At 48.3% G+C, this 16,431-nt stretch overlaps 1 protein-coding gene across 4 annotated transcripts in view; it reads right to left on the bottom strand.

Moving 5' to 3' along the window:
• Positions 1 to 16,431, bottom strand: part of EP400 (E1A binding protein p400) — an 852,236-nt gene that overhangs the window by 351,418 nt on the left and 484,387 nt on the right. For all 4 annotated transcript variants that reach the window (XM_085634324.1, XM_085634328.1, XM_085634325.1 and 1 more), the window contains 3 exons: positions 9,659 to 9,817; positions 527 to 610; positions 104 to 238 (listed from right to left, as the gene is read on the bottom strand). In XM_085634324.1, the coding sequence (XP_085490450.1) occupies positions 104 to 238; positions 527 to 610; positions 9,659 to 9,817 (378 nt within the window). The remainder of the gene's footprint in view (positions 1 to 103; positions 239 to 526; positions 611 to 9,658; positions 9,818 to 16,431) is intronic.

Genomic DNA, 16,431 nt, shown 5'->3' with positions numbered 1-16,431 from the left:
TAGGCAAAAAGCAGGGGGTAACTGCAACAGAACCCCATTCTCTCACAATATATAGAAAAGAATTATCGAAACCTCTGCCTAAGGAGGTGCTGGGACCATTTACCATGTTATATGCATCCTCCCTGGTGTATGTGAAAAGTTCCTCCTCGTCTTCTTCCCAGAGCAGGTTTGCCTGCAGCGCCTTCAGCTCTTTGATGTGATGAATTTCCCAGGCCTTCTTTGCAGCTTTCAACTCGTCCTTAAAGAAAAAAGAGTGGCATTACAGCTGAAAACACATTCATACATTTTGCTAATTCTGTCACGTCCTAGAATACTTTTCTGTAAATAACTGCACAACTTTAGGGTGCTTAAAATTTGATCCTAAACTTTCTGTGAAGAATTAAAAGCTGCAAAACAATTAATTAAGCAAAAACCTCACTGTCTCAAGACTTGCCAACCCTAGGTTCTGTCATCCGTTATATTTAATCTTGCCTTCCTCACGCTGTGCTCGTATTTAAGGTCAGTATTAGAAATCTCACGCCAGTACCTCGATAAGCCTCTGTTTTTCTTCACTGCTGGACAAGTAGAAAATCTCCAGGTATTGTAGAGCATACTTTTCGATTGGGGTGAGCTGTTCACAAGACAAAAAAACACATTCTCTTAAAGACTTAAAGCAGGTTTCCCCAATGCAAACAGAATTTCGATACACATATTTACAAACTAGACAAAAGCCTCAACTCTGGAACACAAAGCTCATGAGGCAAACACCAAATAAGGCTACCAGGTAAAGCTCAGGAGGCTAGTATGGAAAGCCCAAGAAGCTATGCAGTATGAATGAGACCAGTACGCAAAGGTCAGGAGGTTAAAATGGATCATAAAGACTATGAATCTGCACACATTACTTGTGAAGCTACTGTACAAAATAAGTGAAGCTAAAATGTATTTTATTAAGGAAGTAAACTATTAAATGTATTATACAAAGAATTAAGTCAACAATACAGAAAGATCTGCTGATTCAAACTCATTTCTGATTAGGCCATGTGCGCAAGCAACAGATTGTTAAGCAAAACAGTTCTGGGTTGACCCTTAACAGACTAAGTCACAAAGGCTCTTTCACTGAAGTCTTTGGGAGACATACGAGCTGAACCAACTACTGCAAGTTACAAATTGTTGTGCTTTATTTCTAGACTGCACTGTGCCCAAAGGCTTTAAGGCAAATCGCCCTAGTACTTCACCGTGGATACTGGGAAAATGAGAGCTTAGCACAACTCAGTTTGAAAGCAGGTCTTGAGTCTTCTAGCAACAGAGAAACCAGCCTCCGATGTCACAAAACAGAACACTTTTGATGTATTTTCCCATATCTGCACGTGGCATCATTTCTATGCAGAAGAGAAGCTTTCTACTTCAAGGAAGGAATATGCTACTTACCAGTATGCATCTGTTCTTGGCATGTAGAGCTGCAGAGTTGTACACTTAGCATAGATCGCCATCTGGTGTTGGGCCCGGATGTTTGCAGTTTGTTTTTCTTCTTGGACAGTCTTTGGAAGTCACGAGTTTGGTGACTCCTCCTTCGGTCCGTACTGCGCATGGGCTTCGGCTCCATCCTCAGATTGTTTTTCGCCAACAGGGAAATGATGGAGCGTAGTAATAACAGTGAGAAACCCATGTGTTGTATCTAAATAAGATGTACTGGAACGGATACAGGTAGCCGGGGAGGCGGGTGGGCGTGTACAACTCTGCAGCTCTACATGCCAAGAACAGATGCATACTGGTAAGTAGCATATTCCGTTCGAGGCATATGAGCTGCAGATTGTACACTTAGCATAGATTATATATAGGGCTCCCGGTTTTCCGTTTAAACGGATTTTTACACATAAATACAGACGGAAAACATTTTTTCCTTTGTCTGTATTTATAAATAGAAACGGAAAAATACTTACCAACCAGCTTTATGGTGTCTATGTGCTCCTGTGGAAAATCAGTGTCTGAGGTGCAAAGGGGCCAAGGAAAGAAATCTGAAACTGCTACTGCGATGTCCTGAAGATTATTCTCCCCTCTAAATCACCCCGCCCTCCCAAGTCTGAACTAAGCGCTCTCCTGCCTAGTGAGACTGATCTGTTAATGAGCGAGCCACTCTACCTCCCAGACAGCAGCAGGCCGAGAGTGCTTATCAGCCTTTATCAATACATCACGGGGTTAATTGTCACCCCCCCCCCACATCCTGTCAACACCATGACGATCGTCATCTGTTGTCTCTCCATCAGCTCGTAGTAACTGCCTGTCCGGAGGCATAGTTTAAAGCGCAAAGAAATGGGCGAGCAGCAGGACAGTGATGTTCTTTGAATATTTTCACTGAAAGGGTCCTGGCTGTCAGCAGCAGCAGAAGCAGCGGCCATCCTAAAATGAGTTCGAAACCATATTGGGGCTCGGTGTGAAGAGGGCGGGTAGTTTTCTTTAGTGCCCATGGCCATTCTTCACTGCAAAGCAGTTTTAGTGAAGACAGATATATCGGGTGGGGTCTGCCACTTGACCTCGGAGCTCTGTGGATCTGAACCCCGAAGAAGGTAGCCACGCATCTTAAAGTGCGCGTGAACATCTGCACGTCTGAGGTACAACAGCGCCTGGTTCACAGCTACAGCCCAGATCCAAACACAACACCAAGGTTAATTACAGGGTGGCAAAGGCAAGCATGCATTTCAGGCTCATTGGCACACCGGAGGAGCGAGGTGCAGTGCTCTGCCCAAGTCGCCGTAGTTCCCGTGATGCAGTGATCACCTGGTAATGCGTGCTCGAGCACTCGGATGCAAGGCTGACAGGACACTGGAATACGGCCTCTCCCTGGAGAGCAATGCTCGCTCCCAGCCAAGCACAGAGCCGTCTAATGGAAATTTAGGCATGCAAATGAGTGAGTAGATATCTCCACATCTGAAACCTAACCCTAGCGACTGTCACCAAATGCCGTCTCGAGCAATGCTTGAATGCTAGCCCTCGCAATTGTTCATCGAAGCCCAGGCCGTAGTTCTTTGTTTTCAAATAAATGGACAATCTTAAGTCACTGTACTTTACAGACCTTGCAGGTAGTCTGACTTGCTGCTAACTGTAGCATTTTTAGTACACAGGTATAACCACACAAATACTGAAGGGGTGAGGAGGGCACAAGCACACAGGGGTGACTTGTTGAGTAGCTCTCAGCATGTAAAAGCTGTATAGATGTCTAATCGCTGACGTTCCTCATTTCTGTAGCCCGATCTCTAATTGTATTGGGGAAGTTGGAGCCCATTACAAGTGCATTAATCTTGGTGGCCTAAAGTGTCAACCTGTGGGCTCGGTCTTTACATTTATTTTATTAATTATATGGCAATGGGTGTATACATCAACCAAAAAGGTGGTGGGTGGAGGAAATGGGAGTAGTAGATTTGGAGGGACTTGAACGTTGTGGTCAATTAGCGTTAGTGAGGAGTACAGATGGTGAACCACCCGACTTGCCTGGTCATCACTGCTGTGGGAAAAAACAGGAAGAAATCAGGAATCTTTTTAGCCCTGTTTACGTTCCTTGATTTTCACTCAGCTTTATTGTCTTAGTCGCACAGCAGGAATTAAGTGACTTCTGTGGGGCTAAGAGTGGATGTGACCCTGTGATGGCAAAAGGATTGTGATGTCACCTTCACTACCCATAGCACTCGGGTGAATTAACAACCATGGATGCGAACATATAGGCTCAAGTCTCGGGTTTGCCTCACCATCCCATGAGTCTGGCCAAATCCCTTAATTCCCCAGTGTCTGTAAAAATGAAAATGACCTTGTGTAAACAAACTGTTGCTCATGTTAAGCACTTCAGTACCTTTGTTGCAAAGTCACACTATAAAAAAAAACGGCAAAAAGTGTGCATTGTCTATTTAAATAAATGTGAAAAAATACTAGCTTCAGCATCTTCTTTTGCTTGCCACAAAAATAAATGCGGATAAATACAGATAAAATGATGAAAAAATAAATATGGATAAATACAGACGGAAATGTGAAAAAAATAAATACCATAAAACCGGGAGCCCTAATTATATAGCAGTACCCAACCCTAGCGGCGACCACCGGTATCCGTTGCAGCTGTTTGGAAAAGTGTCTTTAGTACAGCCTGGCCCACCCTAGCTTGCTGCTTGGAATGCACATCTACACAGTAGTGTTTTGTGAAGGTGTGCGGTGTAGACCATGTGGCTGCCTTGCAGATGTCATCTAAGGGTATATTCCCTAGAAAAGCCATAGAAGCCCCTAACTTTCTTGTAGAGTGGGCTTTAGGGGGAACAGATAATGTTCTCTTTGCCTTTTGATAGCAAATTTGTATGCATTTTACAATCCACCTAGCTATCCCTGATTTTGAAATGGGGTTGCCTTTATGTGGTGGAGAGAAGGAAACGAACAATTGTTTAGTCTTCCTGAAGGGTTGCGTTCTTTGTATGTAGTATAGTAACGCCCTTTTTACATCAAGCGTGTGTAAGGCCCTTTCTGCAACAGATTGGGGTTGCGAAAAGAAGACAGGTAATTCCACTGATTGATTGAGGTGGAAGGGGGAAATGACTTTGGGCAGAAACTTCGGATTTGTGCGAAGTATGACCTTGCTGTGATGCATTTGTATGTAGGGTTCCTGTATGGTGAACGCTTGTATTTCACCAACCCTTCTAAGGGAAGTGATAGCTACAAGGAAAGCTGTTTTCCAGGTGAGAAACTGTAGCTCACATTTGTGCATTGGTTCGAAGGGCGGACCCATTAGACGTGTAAGAACCAAATTTAGATTCCATACGGGGGAAGGTGGTGCCCTGGGAGGAATTACTCGTTTAAGGCCTTCCATGAAGGCTTTAATAGCGGGCACTCTGAAGAGTGATAAATGCTGCCTGTTTTGTAGATAGGCAGCGATCGCTGCTAGGTGTAGGCGTATGGATGAATATGCCAGGTTACACCTGTGAAGATGGAGCAGATAGCATATTATGTGCTGTATGGATGCATCTAGAGGGTTGATTGTATTGTTACGGCAGTAAATTACAAATCTTTTCCACTTTGCGGCATAGCATGCTCTAGTGGTAGGACGTCTGGCTTCCATGATGATGTTCATGCAATCAGGGGGAAGGTTAAGGTATCCGAATTCTAGGATTTCAGGAGCCAGATCGCCAGGTTGAGCTGAGCTGGGTCCGGGTGCCTGATTTCTCCATGGTTCTGGGTTAGGAGGCATGGGGATAGATGCAATTTTTGATGTGGTACCACTGACAGTTGTAGTAGCGTGGTGTACCACGGCTGCCTGGCCCACGTCGGAGCTACCAGAATGAGTGTGAGGGAGTGCTGTTGTAGCTTCCTGACCACTAATGGAATTAGTGGGAGAGGTGGAAAGGCGTATGCAAATCTGCCTGACCAGTTCATCCATATCGCATTGCCCTTGGACAATGGGTGTGGGTATCTGGCGGCGAAGCTTGGGCATTTTTTGTTTTCGTGGGTGGCGAAGAGGTCTATCTGAGGATGCCCCCACTGTTGGAAGAATGGGTGAAGAACTTGTGGATGCAGTTCCCATTCGTGTAGTTGTTGTGTTTGTCTGCTGAGCAGATCTGCCATGGTGTTTTGTACGCCTGGAACGTGCTGTGCCAGGAGAAAGATGTTTTGGGGAATTGCCCATCTCCATATGCTCTGGGCTAAGCGGGAGAGCTGGGGAGAGTGTGTCCCCCCCTGTTTTTGTATATAATACATCGCAGTCATATTGTCTGTGCGAATGAGGACTGCTTTGCCCGAAATCTGTTTTTGGAAAGATTTTAGGGCTAGAAAGATCGCCAAGAGCTCCAGGTGGTTGATGTGGAGCGATTTTTGCTGTGGCGTCCATAGACCTTGCATGGTGAGGTGTAGGAGGTGGGCTCCCCAGCCGGAGAGCGATGCGTCCGCTGTTAGAATCACCTGAGGAACCGGGTCCAGGAACGGCCGCCCTTTGGAAAGGTTTGTGGTGTTCCACCACTGCAGAGAGTGATGTGTGCGGCCGTCCACCAACACCAGATCCGTCAGCTGACCCTGGGCCTGGTTCCACTGTTGTGCTAGGCACTCTTGAAGTGGACGCATGTGGAGTCTTGCATGGGGCACTATGAAGATGCAAGACGCCATCATTCCTATGAGCTTCATAAACACTCTTGCTGGAAGAGAGTGTTGAGGAAGGAATGTTTTGCGTAAGGCTTGAATGCTTGTGATTCTGGCTGAGTTTGGATAGGCAATACCCTTGGAGGTGTCTATAGTGGCCCCGAGATATTGCTTTGTGTGAGATGGTATGAGGTGGGACTTTTGGTAGTTCACCGTGAAGCCTAGCTGGTGGAGCAGTTGGATGGTGCTGTTTGTATGCTGCACACATTGGTCGTAGGACGCGGCTTTTATCAGCCAGTCGTCCAGGTAAGGGAAGACGTGAATGTGTTGACGTCTGAGGTGTGCTGCTACTACTGCTAGGCATTTGGTAAACACCCGCGGTGCGGTGGTGACCCCGAAGGGGAGAACCGTGAATTGGTAATGTTGCCCGTCCACCACGAACCTGAGGTATTTCCTGTGAGAGGGGTGTATTGGAATGTGAAAGTATGCGTCTTTCAGATCCAAGGTTGTGAGAAAGTCTCCCTGGCAGAGGAGTGGGAGGACTTGCTGTAGGGTGACCATGTGAAAATGGTCTGAGTGTATGTAGGCATTTAGAGGCCGGAGGTCGAGAATGGGTCTGAGGGTCCCGTCTTTCTTTGGTATTAAGAAATATAGGGAGTAGACCCCTAGATTTTGTTGATTGACGGGGACCTGCTCTATAGCGTGTTTTTGGAGGAGTGAGAGTACCTCTTGTTTGAGCAGTGTGGAATGTTCTTGAGACATTGGACGGTGCCTTGGTGGGATATTGGGTGGGGTAGATGTTAGTTCGAGACAGTACCCTGACTGAATGATTTGGGTTACCCATTTGTCCGATGTTATGGACTCCCATACGTGGATAAAGTTTTGTAGTCTGTCCCCGACCGGAGTGGAATGGTCTGGGGGGAGCGGAGGGGAGTCATTGTGCGGGGGGGGGGTGGCAGAACGGGTGTTGTTGGTTTTGCCCCTGCCCTTATTGTTGTTACCCCTGTAACCACCTCTCTGATTGCCCTTTGAAAAGGTATTTTGAGGAGGGGACTTGTAGGAGGTAGAGGCGTTATCGGTGGAGGAGCCTCTGCCTGTGCCACGAAAGGACGAGCGTCGAAAGGAACGTTTGGAGGCTTGTGTTTGGAGTGCCCCCATAGACTTTGCTGTGTCTGTGTCTTTCTTCATCTTTTCGAGCGCTTCGTCTACCTTTGGCCCAAAGAGTGTTTCCTGGTCAAAGGGGTGATTGAGTATGGATGCCTGGACTTCAGGCTTGAAACCTGAGATCCTGAGCCAGGCGTGGCGACGAAGCAGGACACTGGTATTTATGGCCCTAGAAGCAGTGTCGGCTGCATCGAGGGCACACTTAATGGAGGTGTTTGTAATTAGTTTACCCTCCTGTATCAGGTCATGAGCCTTGTGCTTGTATTTTTCTGGAAGGTGCTGTATAAGAGCCTCTAGTTCGTCATAGTGTGCTCTATCATATCGCGCAAGCAGTGCTTGTGTGTTTGCAATGCGCCACATGTTTGCAGCTTGGGAGGCGGTGCGTTTACCAGACGCGTCCAGAAGTTTAGATTCTTTGTCTGGCGGTGGGGCATCTCCTGAGGATTGGGAGTTAGCCCGCTTTCTAGCTGTGGAGACAACTAGGGAATCTAGGGGAGCAGGGCCCTTGATGTAAGCAGGGTCTGTGGGTGCCGCCTTATACTTCTTCTCTATTCTAGGGTTCAGCACTCTGGCTCTGACAGGGTCTTTGAACACCTCTGTAGCGTGCTTGGTGACACCCTTAAGCATGGGTAAAATGGAAGTGGATTTGTCTTGTATATCAAATGTATCCAGTAGGAAGTCTTCTTCTACTGGTTCACTGTGCATGTCCACCCCATGGTAGTGTGCTGCTCTCTGCACTAAATGGTAAAACCCTAAGGAGTCCTCTGGAGGAGACGGTCTTGATGGGTATAAGTCGTCCTGAGGTACATTGGGTATATCAGGGTTATTGTAATCCTCCCATGGATCTTGGGTCCCTGGTGGAGTGGGATCCATTGGGGCGTCCGCCGGGTAATTGTCCGGATCCCCATCATCCGGATCTGGGGATGGGGTCGGATCGTAGTGAGGTACAGGTGGCGGAGACCTGTGAGGTGGAGGTGGTGGAGGAGGTGGAGGGGGTAGAGGAGGCGGTAGTGGGGAGGGCACTCTGAGGGGAGAAGTAGCAGAGTCCTTCCTTTTGGGTGGAGGAGGAGGAGCCGGAGCATCAAGGCGTCTTTTCTTGGTAGTTAAAGTCAAAAGCCCAGTCTTTGGATCTTTGGACAAAGTCTTTTGTAAAGGGTCTGGTGTAAACAGAGCCAATGGTGTCGAGTCGTCTGTCGGCACCGGTGATTTCGGAACCGGGGGTTTCGATGGTCTGTGTGCGCCATGCTTTTTTGAGGTCTCCGGGTGTTTCGGCGTCGAATGATGTTTCGGCGCCGGAGCATCGGTGCCGACAGATTTGTGTTTGTGTTTGGTCGGCACCGAGTGTCCAGGCTTCGGCACCGGTGGTTTCGGAGTCGAGCTGGATTTTGCAGTCTTCGGTGCCGGATGCTGTTTTTCGGCACCGGGTGTCGGCTGGCTCGATCCCGAGCTGCCATGAGACTTTGGGTGCTTCGACACCGGGCCCGAAGGTGGGGTGATCGAAGTTTTGGTTTTGGTTTTGCCCAGGCCGGCAGGCGAGGGAGTAACCTGAGTCTCTTTGATTTTCGGCGTGGGGGTAGGAGGGGGCATATTACTCACGGCCCGCTGCGCTGGTGTAATGTCCTCCACGTCGGAGTCGTCGGCCTCGGAAGCGCTGACGACGTCTTCCTCCTGCTCGGTGTGTGTTTGCCCCGAAGCTTCGGCGTCGTCTCCGAAGATGTCCGGTGGAGCTGCAGAGGATGAGTGCGCCATGGTGCGTCGAGCTCTTCGATCTCGGATGGTCTTCTTCGATCGAAAAGACTTGCAGGCGGGGCAGTCTCTGGCCTCGTGTTCCGGAGAGAGGCAAAGGTTACACACCTGATGGAGGTCGGTGTGGGGAAATTTAGACCCACATTTTGGGCACTTTTTGAACGGAGTCCTTTCCATCGGCCGGGACCGGAGTCGCGGAGGGCCCGAAGGCCGGTGTCGATGTACGGGATGGAGAAAGTGCCGCTTCGAGAGATGAAGATGATGAAGGAACTCGAAGAATCGAGGATTTTCCGTCGAGGCTGGAACCGTAGAAGTTCGAAGCCGGAGCACGAAGTATCACATCCGAGCCCGATGGCGGAAAAAAACAATCTGAGGATGGAGCCGAAGCCCATGCGCAGTACGGACCGAAGGAGGAGTCACCAAACTCGTGACTTCCAAAGACTGTCCAAGAAGAAAAACAAACTGCAAACATCCGGGCCCAACACCAGATGGCGATCTATGCTAAGTGTACAATCTGCAGCTCATATGCCTCGAACACACATTTACAAGATTACTCTGCTACTGATCTCAACGGCGGAGTTCAGGCAAATCTCTTACTACATTTCCCATACCTCATCGGAAGTACTGCACCACTAATGACAAATGCTTTACATCAACGCACGGTTCTTACCTGATCCATTAAGTCAGCTAGCTCAGAAGCTTGTGTGGGCTCCTCATCGCTCTCCAAATCACAGAGAAGGGGTGGTAATAAGGCAGGGCTGTGATCAGCCGCTGTATCTTGTTGCTGGCTCGTAGGATCTTTGTCCACCTCCTCAAGGCTGCTAAGTGCCTAAGCAGAAATCAAATTCCAAAATGAAAACAACAAGCATTTGCGAAGCTAGTGTTTTTGAAGTTATAGGGAAAAGACTTTCACAAACTTCAATCAAAATGAATCAGCAGAGAAGAGAGATTTTCCTTCACATGCAAACGTATTCAATAGGGACAGTACCAGGTGTACATTTATTAGTTTTACTTTTAAAACCTCGCAAATTGTTATTCTAAATGAACTGTTCCCATACAAATGTGTTCCAATAAAGGCAAATTTAGAAAGAAATGGAGGGTTAAATGTGAAGAAAAAGTTATTTACCTTTGGTAGTGAAGTCTCTAGTGGACACTATCTACCTGCAGATTCCACACCTTCGGACTCCTCCTCCAGGCACTAGACTGATGCATAAAACTTTTCTCCATAGCTCTACCCAAACTGCAGGGGGTGATGACAAAATTGGAACCGTCGACCCCTCAAATGGGCTGCCCCCACTTTTGAGAAGACTTGTGGTGCCAATGTCAGACCAAAATGAAGAACTGCAAACTGAGAGTAGTTGTGCTCTCCACACAGCACAGATACTTCCTGTGAAACTTCAGAATCGGAACATGAGCGAGACAGAGCACTTTGAACTTCTACTTATACAGGAAGAAGTTAAAAAACCATGAGGTCCAGGATAGCAGAGAGACGGCTGCCATTCTTTGGAACAAGGAAGCAACAAGAGTAGCATCCTTGACCAATCTCCTGCTCTGACACCACCTCCTCGGCTCCTTTCTGATGCAAGGCAGACACCCCTTGCTACAGTACGAAAATGTATTCCAGCAAAAGGCCCCAACGGGCAGCGGGAATCCAGGAAGGAAGCTCATGGAAGGGCAGGGCTTACCTCTTTTCCACAATCTGAATCACCCACTAGTCCAAAGTTAAGACACTCCAGGCCTTCAGAAAAAGGGACACCAGGCCTTACACCACCCGCTAAGTGCCAATTTCTGCAATCTTTAAATATTCTTCAAAAATCGTATAATATCTGAAAACATAATTACTTACCTGTTTTGGATAAAGGTCCCAGTACTGAGTCCAGGCACCCAGTACTGGATTACAAAAGTAACGAGAACATACTGTACCTGCAACTTGAATTTTCTTCCATAGGGAATCATTGACTGTTTTCTTTGAAATATTTTCTAAGTGTCAACTTTTAAAATAGCTAAATATTGTTTAAAAATCATTACAGTAATTAAGTCGACTTTCATCACTTGATTCTGAGTACTGACCCAGGACTGAATCTAGGATCCAGTCCTGGAATTCCAAAAGTAATCTAAAAAGTAATCTGTTGCAAATAACTTGAATTTTCCATTGAGCTCAATGCATTGTTGTGTTTAAAATAGAGTTGCCTATTGCAACCACTAGTAACTGTTTACAAAAGTCAATTGCATATTGCAAAAGTATTTATATGAAACATCTCATTCTGAGAAAGTATATTTTAAATCCAAGTGTTGGTTCTAAAATAAAACAAGCATATATTTTTTATATATAAACCATTGGCCTAGAGTTCAGTTATTGAGTGTGTGAGACCATTTGCTGACTGAGTGTGTACAACAAATGCTTTACACTGTCCTCTGATACTGCCTTACTGCTCGACCAAGCTACCACTTTAGAGAGTAAGGTTATATCTAACTTTAGCCTCTGTCAAACCCTGGGGGACTGTGGACTCTGTACACCCTGTACCTATTAAGGAACAGTATATACAGAGCCACTTTCTTACAAACACTGGCCAAGGGTCGGACCAAGGTAGGTACTGCACCACCAGCGGCACTGGGGCGGCCGGGTGCTGAGGTCACTGGGCCCAATGTTATCATATGAAGGCTAGGGGCACACTGAAGAGCCACCGGTTACAGGTAAGTACCTGCCGTTCAGGGACACAGGCCCTAGGGGTTAAGATCAGCACTGGAGGGGCCGCCAAGGAGCAGTGAGACTGCACCACCAGCTGCACCAGGGCCTGCTGGGTGCAAAATGCAAAGGAGGAGTCGGGTGCCCTGCTGAAACCAATGGAGATCCTCAGTCGGTGAAAACGACTGCAGCCTTGGATTCCTAAGGTTAGCTGAAGTATCCCATGAAAGAGAGGTAAGTTGGACAGTGGGGATGCCAGGACACCATCTGTTGGGCACACCAAAGCCTGGTGGTTGCGGGTGCGGGGGTGTCTTTAGGCGTCAGGTTTCTCAACAGCACGGGTCCCGGTGACCCTTCAGGTTGAGGCTGTAGGCGTCAAGGGGGATGTCAGGAGAGGTCATCCAATGTCGGATCCCAGGTCAGGATCGTGGGGAGACTTCACTGGGTGAGTGGACCACCTTGGACTCGGGCCAAGGGCGCCGGGTGCAGAATGGTGCAAGTGTCGCAGATCCACCTGGATCCAGAGTCCTTGGGGTAGTTTCTTGCTGGACAAATCCGGTGTCCACGGGAGACAAGAGACTTTGTTGAAGACAACACAAGTCTCCGGGGTTCTTGGAGGCTGCTGGCATCGGGCCCCACTGGTTTCTTGGAGCAGGGTTGCTAGATGAGGAGACAGGCTGGTAGGGCTGTGGCCAAGTTAGTCGTCATTTTTTCCACTGCTGCACAGCTCAGAAGTCCTTCATAGGTCGTCGAATCTGAGGAACAAGGTTCATGGGAGCCCTTAAATACTACATTTAAGGGCGTTACTGAGGTTGGGGGCAGGAGCCAATGGCTACTGTCCCCTAGGGTGACAACACCCTTTGGGTGCCCCCTCCCTTTTGGGAGAGGGGCACCTCTCTGTTCCTATTGGGCCTAATTCTAGAATTCAAGATGGAGAATTACTAAGAGAGGGGTTCACCTCAACTCCTGCCGACCCAAGGGGTTTGCCAGGATAAGGTGGATACTCCTGCTCTAATTTTCCTGCCTGTCCTGCTACCAAAAGTGGGGCTTGGAAGGAGGCGGGCATCTCCACTGCCCAAATCAGCACAACACAATGTGAGAGCCTTTGAGGGTCACCATCAAGTGTTACTGTTCCTGTCAGTGAGAGGTGTGAAGCACCTCCACCCAGAGCAGACTGTTTCTGACCTCCAAGAGCACAAAGGCTCTCACCCCATGAGGTCAGAAACCTGTCTGGCGGGGACCAGTCAGCCAATACACTAGAGGTTAGTCGATTTTCAGGAGGCATCTCTAAGATGCCCTCTGAGTGCATTTTTTGTTTGTCCTCGTGTCAGCATGGCATCTTACAAGTCAAGGACCATTATCTGGCGCCCTTATATCGTATGGACCCTTGCCTTTTCTCAGCCAAACCCTTAAAAAGGCTCATTCATCCCGAAGGAAAGACGCCTACGCCATATTCTGATATAATCATAGGACTCCAAAAAAAAAACATGGAAGGAGACAGGCATCTCTGCATGTCTAGCTTGACCAATCTGCGAACACCTGCCACAGATCCCTAGTCCTTGATAGATTACCATCTAGAGCTGTTCTGCATGTCCACTTGGCCACTTTCAACCAACCATTAGGATGCAGTGGTACAGAATCCGACCAATATTTACATATCTCTTGTCTGGCCAGTAATAACAGGTAAAATATCAACCCTCTTTGTTTACTGTCAAGCCTTGTTTGCAAATCATGGTTCACCCCGAAGAGCACAAAAGTTACTGTCAATGTTAATGGTATCTTGAAGATGTCACGAATGGTAGATTCCACCACCTTCCAATATTGCTTTATTTCAGGGCATGGCTTTTGGTGTTTTACATCTGTTACAGCTAGGGATCGGCTATTTTTTGCGGGGTCCACTACAATCTATTTATTGTAAAAAAGTGATGCCTTTTGAAACTTGTCGGTGTAACGTACGAGTTGCTTACCTTCGGTAACGATGTATCAGGTAGAGACTATTCTAGCCGCAGATTCCTTCACGTAGAATTATCCCCAGGCGTGAGACTGGATCCGGAAACTTTTTGCCACAGCATCCCTGCGCTCCGGGGGCAGGGCGACATCACGCGACTCCGCCCAGGTGTTGTCCGCGTACGTGACGTCAGCGAGGTCACATAAAACCCGCCCTGGCAAACCTACGTCAGTTTTCTTCGGAGAACTTTTCCGCACCACAACGCGGAACCACCAGATAAAAAACTGTGGAAACATGGGAACAGTGTGCGAAGAGCAGAAAAACTGGAAAGAAACGGTGACTAACAACACCACCAGAGTAGTGCCAACGCCGCAGAATCCAAGGGCAGGGAAAGAAGAACAAGCAGAAACCTGCGCAGTCACCCTGCCAGCACATAGACAACCTCCCCTCCCTGTGCCCCGGAGGCAAGAACATGCGTAAAAGTCATTGCACATGTAGGAACAATGAGCAAGGAATGGGACCAGTCCCAAGACAGACAAGGACAACAAACCTCCAAGCCACCCCAACCTAGAGGGCAACCACCCACAAGGTACAAGGGCAAGACAAGGCCAGATGACCCTTAAGCAGAGGATAGTAATGGAAGGAAGGGAGGGAGGGAGGACAGGGATAGAAGGCAATCCCCCCAAACCTGGAGTAGCCAGAGCAGCAGGGCACCAGAGCACCGGAACCCCATCCTCCAAAGGACCAAGGAGGAATGAACCGCCCCAGACGGAGCCACCCATCAAGAACAAGGAAGGCACTCACAGGAGACACAGCCCCCACCCACCGGGAGGCGAGTACCGAAGACCCACCCAAAGGTCCTCGCAGAATAGGGGAGGAAGGGCTGGCCGTAAAGGAATCTGCGGCTAGAATGGTCTCTACCAGATTGAATATGCTACTTACCAGTATGCATCTGTTCTTGGCATGTAGGGCTGCTGACATTCATATCTGTGCATAGATCGCCGCCTAGTGTTGGGTCCGGATGTTTGCACGTTGTTGTCCTGGAAGAGTCTTCGAAGTATCCTTGGATAGGTGACTCCTCCCCTGGACTACAGTGCGCATGGGCATCCTCTCCATCCTCAGATTGTTTTTCGCCATTGTGGCAGTGATGGAGTAGATACAGAAAGTGATGACCATGCTTGCAGTAATTCTGAGAGCTGCAGCTGCGACAGGCGCCGGGGAGGAGGGAGGGCGATATGAATGTCAGCAGCCCTACATGCCAAGAACAGATGCATACTGGTAAGTAGCATATTCAGTTCGAGGCATGTGGGCTGCTGAATTCATATCTGTGCATAGAATACATAGCAGTGCCCTCTATTAGCGGCGGCTACCCGTGCCAGCTGCAGCGGTCTGAAAAAGTGTTTTGAGAACAGCCTGTCCTACAGCTGCCTGCTGTTTTGACTGCACATCTACGCAATAGTGTTTTGTAAATGTGTGTGTAGTGGACCATGTGGCTGCTCTGCATATATCATGCAGGGGAATATTTCCTAGGAAGGCCATGGAAGCCCCCAACTTACGTGTTGAGTGGGCTCGTGGTGGAATAGTTAATGTGCGTTTTGCCTTTTGATAACAGATTTGAATACACTTAACTATCCATCTGGCTATCCCTGCTTTGGAGATGGCGTTACCTTTGTGGTGTGGGGCAAAGGCAACGAACAGTTGTTTTGTCTTCCTGAATGGTTTAGTCCTGTCGATGTAGTACATGAGGGCCCTCCGTACATCTAGTGTATGTAGTGCCCTTTCTGCAACAGTTTGTGGGTTTTGGAAGAAAACGGGCAGTTCAATAGTCTGGTTCATGTGGAACTGTGATATTACCTTGGGCATGAACTTGGGGTTGGTACGTAGTACGACCCTGTTAGCGTGAACCTGAATAAATGGCTCTTGAACGGTTAGTGCCTGGAGTTCACTAACTCTTCTGAGGGAAGTGATCGCTACTAGGAAGGCCACTTTCCAGGTAAGGAATTGAATCTCGCATGAGTGTAGAGGTTCAAAGGGTGGACCCATCAGGCGTGTGAGGACCAAGTTGAGGTTCCACATTGGAGCCGGTGGGTGACTAGGTGGAATGACTCGTTTGAGCCCCTCCAAGAATGCTTTGATGGCAGGCACTCTGAATAGAGAGAGGTGCTGCCTGGTTTGCAGATAGGCTGATATTGCGGTCAAATGGACACGTATAGAGGTGTACGCCAGATTGCATCGATATAGGTGTAAGAGATAACAGATGATGTTTGGGATGGATGCGTCCAGCGGGTTGATGTCATTATTTCCGCAATAAATGACGAACCTTTTCCATTTGGCTGCATAGCAAGCTCTGGTAGTGGGTCTCCTGGCCTCCTTGATGATGTCCATACAGTCAGGTGGCAGGTTGAGATAGCCAAACTCTAGGACTTCAGGAGCCAGATCGCCAGATTCAGCTGTTGCGGATCTGGGTGCTGAACCTCTCCATGGTTCTGCGTCAAATGCGCGGGTTTGATCCGCAGCCTTTGATGCGGCACCACGGAAAGTTCGAGGAAGGTGGTGTACCACGGCTGGCGTGCCCACGTGGGAGCAACTAGGACGAGTGTCAGGGAGTGTTGTCGGAGTTTGCGGGCCACTAGCGGTATCAATGGCGCTGGGGGAAAAGCGTACGCAAATCTGCCGGACCAGTTCATCCATATCGCATTGCCCTGCGACTGCGGATGTGGGAATCTGGCGGCGAAGCTTGGGCATTTTGCGTTTTCGCTTGTCGCGAATAGGTCTATCTCCGGATGACCCCACTGCTGAAAGTACGGTT

Source organism: Triturus cristatus, chromosome 11 (genome assembly GCF_964204655.1).
Source record: "Triturus cristatus chromosome 11, aTriCri1.1, whole genome shotgun sequence".
NCBI classification, from domain to species: domain Eukaryota; kingdom Metazoa; phylum Chordata; class Amphibia; order Caudata; family Salamandridae; genus Triturus; species Triturus cristatus.
The sequence above is the reverse complement of the archived record's forward strand: the minus strand, read 5'-3'. Positions and strand labels throughout refer to the sequence as shown.